Below are 7,832 nucleotides of genomic sequence, written 5' to 3'. Positions count from 1 at the left end.
ATGACAGGACTTAAAGCAAAGAAAATTACTGTGCCTGAAGCAAATCAGAACTTTTCAAAGCTGTTATACATAATTATCCATTTTTTAAATCCTAAACTGCCCTTTCCACTCATGGATTCCCAAACTGTGCCTGACCACTTGAGCCTTCAGCAACATTACATCTGATTTAATTGTCTTCAAAAATGTGAAATTAGGAAACCTGAGTGCTAGATTAGACTAAATGTACTTGCTTGGTATTTAGAGCAACATGATGAAATGTAGTTTAAGCAACATCCAGAAATTCACTTTGGTGGAATTTGATCTGCAAGAGAGATAGAGAGACAGTGAGTGAGTGAGAGAGAGAGAGAGAGAGAGAGAGAGAGAGAGAGAGAGAGAGAGAGAGCGAGAGAGAGACAGTGAGTGAGTGAGAGAGAGAGAGAGAGAGACAGTGAGTGAGAGAGAGAAAGAGAGAGAGAGAGAGAGACAGTGAGTGAGTGAGAGAGAGAGAGAGAGAGAGAGACAGTGAGTGAGAGAGAGAAAGAGAGAGAGAGAGAGAGACAGTGAGTGAGTGAGAGAGAGAGAGAGCGAGAGAGAGAGAGAGACAGTGAGTGAGTGAGAGAGAGAGAGAGAGACAGTGAGTGAGAGAGAGAGAGAGACAGTGAGTGAGTGAGAGAGAGAGAGAGAGCGAGAGAGAGAGACAGTGAGAGAGAGAGAGAGAGAGACAGTGAGTGAGTGAGAGAGAGAGAGAGCGAGAGAGAGAGAGAGACAGTGAGTGAGTGAGAGAGAGAGAGAGACAGTGAGTGAGAGAGAGAGAGAGACAGTGAGTGAGTGAGAGAGAGAGAGACAGTGAGTGAGAGAGAGAAAGAGAGAGAGAGAGAGAGACAGTGAGTGAGTGAGAGAGAGAGAGAGAGAGAGAGACAGTGAGTGAGAGAGAGAAAGAGAGAGAGAGAGAGAGACAGTGAGTGAGTGAGAGAGAGAGAGAGCGAGAGAGAGAGAGACAGTGAGTGAGTGAGAGAGAGAGAGAGACAGTGAGTGAGAGAGAGAGAGAGACAGTGAGTGAGTGAGAGAGAGAGAGAGAGCGAGAGAGAGAGACAGTGAGAGAGAGAGAGAGAGAGACAGTGAGTGAGTGAGAGAGAGAGAGAGCGAGAGAGAGAGAGAGACAGTGAGTGAGTGAGAGAGAGAGAGAGAGACAGTGAGTGAGAGAGAGAGAGAGACAGTGAGTGAGTGAGAGAGAGAGAGAGAGCGAGAGAGAGAGAAAGTGAGAGAGAGAGAGAGAGAGACAGTGAGTGAGTGAGAGAGAGAGAGAGAGAGAGAGAGACAGTGAGAGAGAGAGAGGGAGAGAGAGAGATAAGAGAGACATAATGGCATTGATGTCAGTAATGAATCATTCACCAAGAGTACAAATGTTGTCGTTTAACAATGGTCATAGCACAACAGCAGTTTTGGAAAATGCACTCTCAACGAACACAGAAATATGTAATTGAAAGTTCGTACCTAATTTGACTGGCATGTACACTGGTCCATTGAAGGTGTTGCCGTAGAGACTAGGGGACACAGCAACTGCACCAGTGTGAGCCATAATGGAGGACGAGACGGAGGCTGGCTGGACTGGGCTAGAGGAGCCAGAGGGCATCTCCCCTGTGCTGGTAGTGGACACTAAGGAGGAGAGGCAACATCAGCAACAAACAAAAGAGAGGAAGGACATAAACAAAAAAAATCAGGCAAAGCAGAGTTAGTAGCACTGCACTAGGCTCTGCTATCCATCACTTCATCACCAAACATATCCAGTGGCAACGCACCACGCTCCACACCCAAGGCTCCAGGCCGCTTCCACCGCTCATGCCCATCTGATGCTCCCAGGCACACTACCCACCGCTCATGCCCATCTGATGCGCCCAGGCACACTACCCACCGCTCATGCCCATCTGATGCTACCCACCACTCATGCCCATCTGATGCTACCCAGCGCTCATGCCCATCTGATGCTAACCACCACTCATGCCCATCTGATGCTACCCACCTGATGCTACCCACCACTCATGCCCATCTGACAAGTGGATATCACAGCCGCATGGAGAACAGCAACAGCAATAATCTGCTGCCATGTTGGAATAGCAATGAAATTTGCCGCCTTAATAAAAGCTTTTCCTTGAGTTAGCTTGGGGAGGCTTATTGTTTGTCAAGATGGGTTGTAGCCACCGAGACTCATTCAAGTTTAACAGCGAGCATTCATTCGCTGGTGGGTTGGAGGAATCTTTCTTCATGGTTTGCATGTCTCAGTGGTCACTCAAGAAGTGAAAGAGGGTATACCCTTATATGGTCTAAGGCCCGCAAAAAATCCCTGAGACGGGTGATTGGAGATTCAGATCTATGATGTCATGTGACTTCCCATTGGTTAACGTTGAGTAAATTTGACTGAGACACATCATCCTGCAATACATCTCAATAGTTGCATTTGAACGGTGCAGTGATTATTTTCATAGTCAATTAATCTGCCAATTATTTTCTTGATCCATTCATTAGAAGCACGTGTGGCGACTGGGGGTCAGTGCAGCGTTACCTGCCCATGTTCATTTCGGCGCCCAGGTTAAAGCGGGCACACCTGCATGGCACACACGTCTCAAGCTGTGCTGAAATCATGTGCATGCTGCAGACAGCACCAGTGCCTATTTTTCACGTGACACGAAAGCGCATTGGAAGCGTTCCGCGTTCCTATCAAGAGACAGTGGAAATATGTTTTAATAGGCAGACTGGCTGCAGCAGTGCCACATCAGAGGACGTTTGTGGTCTAAATGTTCACATGAAACACACCGCAGCATTCATAGAACACAGACAGAATGCACATGCCACATCAGCGATCTGAATCGGCCGTAAAGGCATCTTAAATAAAGTGCCCTGAATGACCTCCAGCAGTGATATCAGCTGGACAGACTCCAAGAAGCTAAGCTTGCGGCTGTGGCCTGTCTGAACTAACGCTATGCTCCATTTGTGTGCAAAGGTATTTTTCCCCTGTATAGGTTGAAATATGCCCCATAATCTAATCCAAATGGCTGGCTACGTCAGGCTAACAATAGAGTGGAATGATCACAATGTGATATACATTGTGGCACAGCCTTCAGTATGTGTTTGTGTTTGTGCATGTGTGTGTGTGTGTGTGTGTGTGTGGGTGTGTGTGAGTACCTGTGTTTGCCCCCTGGCTGCTGCCCTGTCCTGGGCTCCTGCTGGGCTGGCAGTAGTCGTCTCTGCGGACCCAGACTGTCCAGATGGGCTCTGTGTGCTGAGAGCTGATGACCTCCATATCAAATTCCTCCTCTGGCTCCTTCATGTACACCTCACAGAAGTTACCAGTGGAGAGTGGCCACAGGTTCATCTTCTTGGGGCAGATCTTAGACGGGCACGATGTCTTCACATGGACGCTGTCGTTCAGCCTGAGCGGACCCACGGTGCCAGGTTTGCGGATCCTCACACCCTCTGGTTCCTCCTCCTGCAGGATGGCCCTGATGTGAGCCGGGTCATTGGGCACCAGGTAGGTGTGGAGAACCAGGGGAGCGGTGCGGGTGCAGAAGAGCAGCAGCTCACAGTGGACTTTGGGAGAAAACAGATCCCTCAGGTAATACACCAGCCCTAACAGAGAGAAGGAGGGGTGGAGAAGCCTGGCATGGTGTCGGGTCAGCTCACACTCCTCCACACACACTCCACTCTCCCGCCCATGCAGGACCCTCACAGCATCACCCACAGACGCCTCAGAACCCCCCAAACAGAGGAAATGTGGCAGGTGGATCTCCTCCAGCTCTCCTGACATGACCCTGATGTCCATCAGAGAACCAGCTGGTCTGGACTGCATGTGGGCCAGCTCTTCAGCAAATACATGCCAGTCCATGAAGCGGTACTGTAGGGTGACTGGACCAGCACACGTCCAGCGCAGACCAGACTCTGGGCACTCATAGCTCCCTACAGGAGAGCTCAGGCTGTAGGTGGAGACGCTTTTCTCTGTGGAGACTTCAGGCTTCACCAGGACCCAGTGGCTGGAGTCTGGAACTTCAGCACAGGATTCACAGCTCCTCTGTGGGGCATCATTGTGGTGATCCTCCCTTTAACACACACACACACACACACACACACACACACACACATAAATAGTTTGAACACAGAAAAAGCAGCACAATGACACATTTCCCCCTCAAAACAGGTCATGGTGTTCAGAAGCAATTGTGATCAGTTGATAATAGTAAAGGCTTCATCCACCAGACACTCCTTCCGTTTCATCTCTGACACTCATACATATACAAACACACACACTCTTTGCTTACAGTGCCACAAAAAGTCTAGCGTAACCTAGCGTGTGTGTTGGGTGTATGTGGACATGGTGCACAGGAAGGGAGATACAGCCTGCAGCATCATGCTGGCCCTGCTGGAGGAACTGGACCCCCACCTTTATGGAGAGCTGCACCTGTGACCACCTGCAGGGGGCGCCCCTCTCACCCTGTGCTCAGAGTCATATACAGAGAGTTCAGCCAACTCCGCCAGGTTGGATGCCAGACTGGGTGACAAGCTCCTGCAGATGGGTGTGGATGCTCACCTAGTATCCTGGATTGCAGACTACCTGACAGAGCGGCCACAGTTGGTCAGACTGAAGAACTGCCTCTCTGACACTGTGATCAGCAGCACTGTCACTGCAAGCGCCTCATGCTGATACATCCTTAGTACATCCATGTGAATCCTTGTTTTAGTATCTTTAGTGTCTTTTACTGTTCTTTTTAGTCAAGTGGATTTGTTATTTTATCATCCTGTTTATGTTGTAGTGTATGTTGTGTGTGATGTCTTGAGCTACTGGGACCTTGAATTTCCCCTTGGGGATCAATAAAGTATCTATCTATCTATCTTGTATACATGTTATCATCAAAGTTTGTCAATATATATATCGGTATCCAACATGGTGCCCATTAAATTCCCAAGTTGGCAACAGCTCTCCCACAGATGTGTGTGTGAGTGTGTGAGAGAGGGAGAATGTGAGTGTGTGTGTGTGTGTGAGAGAGAGAGAGTGTGTGAGTGGGTGTGTGTGAGAGAGAGAGAGTGTGTGTGTGTGTGTGTGTGTGTGTGTGTGTGTGTGTGTGTGTGTGTGAGAGAGAGAGAGAGAGAGAGAGAGAGAGGGTGTGCGTGTGTGTGTGAGAGAGAGAGAGAGCGTCCTATACAGCAGTGATTCTTAAACTAGGGGTCGCCAAAAACTTCCGTGGGGTCGCCAATTATTTTCTGTATTCAGTCTGAAATTATTATTAGGTGAAACAAAGGGAAATAATATTGGCCCTTTCTGCCTTTTTCTTATTTACACGCAGTTAAGAGAAGAGAGAGAAATGTTTTCGTCTTTCAACGAGATCTGGTTCAGTCTATGGGCTACTGGTCCGCTGATAGAAACAATGTAACTATCTGCTCCCACTATGCAAACTCAACTTGTTCCCGCTATTTTTTTTTTTTATACTTTATTGTGTTCCCGCTATTTTAAGTAAAACAAAACAAAAGACATAGGTAGCCTACTAGCCAAAATGGACAGGTGGCTGCTTAAAAAAATTGAACAAAAGCTCAGAAGTGCCATCTACCAGTGCGTCTACTCCTCCGTGATCCTCAGATGGGACAAGTCTACAGGCCGGTGAGAATAAAAAACAACAAACGGCGCGTCGGCTTTATCGGAAAGAATTTCTGAAATATGCATTCACTTGCCAAGTTAAAGATAACCTCGACCACCCACAATGTGTCATTTGCGGCGATGTTCTGGCGAATGAGAGCTTAAAACCTGTCAAAATGAAACAACATCTCAAAATACAGATGTCGGCTCAGCACCGTGGAGGAAAATCTCCTTGTCGCCGTATGCTTGCTATGTTCACGGAAGCATGCCCACCCTTCCCATTGAAATTGCTAAAGATAGTAAACCAGAAAAGGGAAATAAAAAAATATTGTTATTGTTATCGCCATAAATATAATTAATGTAACGTTGTAGGCCTAATGCTGCATGTGTAGGCTATGTGTGTGTGCGTGCTTGCGTGTGTGCGGGCTACGCACATAGCGCTCTGATCTGATATGGCGGCAGCCTACACTTGTTTAATCGTGATTGTTTGGTTTTCTCGGTTCTTGTTCATATGGAGTAAATAAAACAAATGACTTTGCTTTCTAGTTTTTGCTTGATTTAGTTGTTAACGTTTCAGGGGGGTATTTGAGTAAGGACTTAGAATGGTTAGAGGTTTGGGGAAAGTGGGGTCGCCAGACCTCTGTTGGATTCTCTGGTTGTTGCGTTGTGTTTTAGTTCTAATATCTGTATTGAAGATGGTCAATAAAGCTTGACGGCGGGATCAGGATCGGCGATTAGATGATGATTTATTGTAGATGGTACAATAATGAATAACAGAACACAGGCTAAGTCTCAAACAGTAAAACTGTGCAGAGTCTAACAGTTGTGGTTGTTATTAGAAGCGGCTGCTGAGCCTTCCGACAGAAGATGCTCCTCGGGTTGCTTCCTCGATCCGTCTCCGTGTCAAAACCTAAGACAAAGCCTGTTATACTAAAACTTACAAACGTCAATCATGCCAACGTGGCAGGTGCCAACCAGTGTACACAACCCGGCCCTGGCCAGATGGAGATACTAGCCCGAATAGGCAGACATGCTGTCTTCCTCGGCCCATGTTATCACTGATGTTCCTCGGATGTTCCTAAACATCGGCCTGTATGACCTTCCTGCTGGTACACAGGCCTAAGGCACAGTTATGTACAATAATATGGACCTCTCCCTGTTGTATACTACACACAGAAGTAACATATGAACACATCAGAATACAGTAAGAATACCCCAGAATTCTACACCTCGCCATACTTTTTTGTGGGGTCGCCAGACAAAAAGTTTAAGAACCACTGCTATACAGCTTGGCCTGCTCATTTCCAACCTCTTTAATTGATTAGCACACTTGGTGTTCAGGGTGTCTTTTAAAAGACACACTGATGCATTGTGGGTAGGGTGGCTGGTGGCAGCTGCTTGTCTTTTGGAGTTTTGTTTTTATTTATTTTTGCACCACTAACATTCATTTCATACATGCATACACTTGCCTACAATACAGACTCTACTGATTTCTCCACAGTCTTTTGTAATTATTTTCTGTTCTGTTAAATAAATGTATTGTTAATTTATCAGCGGTGTGGTGTGTTCCCTTCACTTTTGTTTTGTCTCTGTGAGCCAGGACGTTACAAAATGGGGGCTCAAGTGCGGTTAGTTTCGATTGTTTGATGAGAGAATCCGGTATGTTAATCTGCATTATTTGCAATTGCAAACAGACAAAAAGGGTTTGCACCAACATAAATGCGACTGCTACTCTGAATGCATCCATGATCACCATAGCCAAATGAAAATGTAGGCTAAACATAGGTTGCACTTTTGGCACAGGTGCAAGTTCTGGCGCATAGGCCTACTGTGACATTGGCTGCCTAAACCTCCGTTTTTGACAGTTTACATGCAAACGTGCAACCAAAGTTTTCCAAAATCTTATGTTGAATTTTTAGAAAGAATCGTTTTCAGACGTGAATTCTCCATTTGCATGTAAATGAAGGGCACAAACGAAGGGAAATGTCTCAGTTTTCCAAAATAACCATGTATGTAAAGGGGGCCTCAGGAGCACTTGCTGGAGTTGCGTTAAGGTGAGGACTGCATTTGTGTGCAAACTTGTTGACTCACGTGTGAGTGTCCAGAGAGAGCAGCTGTGCTCCTGGGTCCTGCTGGGCTTTGTCTCTGAGGTGCAGCTCTGCAGCATCTGAGTGGGAGCTGCTAGCAGAGGCTGCTGCTGCTGCTGGAATTTCCTTTAGGAAAGTACCACCAT

The 7,832-nt window shown here is 46.8% G+C and overlaps 1 protein-coding gene across 1 annotated transcript in view; it reads right to left on the bottom strand.

Annotated features, from left to right (window-relative positions):
• LOC143137515 (NACHT, LRR and PYD domains-containing protein 3-like) overlaps positions 1 to 7,832 on the bottom strand; it is a 53,665-nt gene continuing 45,833 nt past the window's right edge. The window contains exons 9-11 of the mRNA XM_076297764.1: positions 3,160 to 4,070; positions 1,474 to 1,635; positions 1 to 301 (exon numbers count right to left, since the gene is read on the bottom strand). Coding sequence (XP_076153879.1) covers positions 282 to 301; positions 1,474 to 1,635; positions 3,160 to 4,070 — 1,093 coding nt within the window. The 3' untranslated portion in view covers positions 1 to 281. The remainder of the gene's footprint in view (positions 302 to 1,473; positions 1,636 to 3,159; positions 4,071 to 7,832) is intronic.

This window comes from Alosa pseudoharengus, unplaced genomic scaffold (assembly GCF_046254945.1).
Source record: "Alosa pseudoharengus isolate Yale_2024_CS ecotype anadromous, Long Island Sound unplaced genomic scaffold, YU_APseudo_1.1 YU_APseudo_1.1_scf_21, whole genome shotgun sequence".
NCBI classification, from domain to species: Eukaryota; Metazoa; Chordata; class Actinopteri; order Clupeiformes; family Clupeidae; genus Alosa; species Alosa pseudoharengus.
This window is presented reverse-complemented; position numbering and strand designations above follow the sequence as displayed.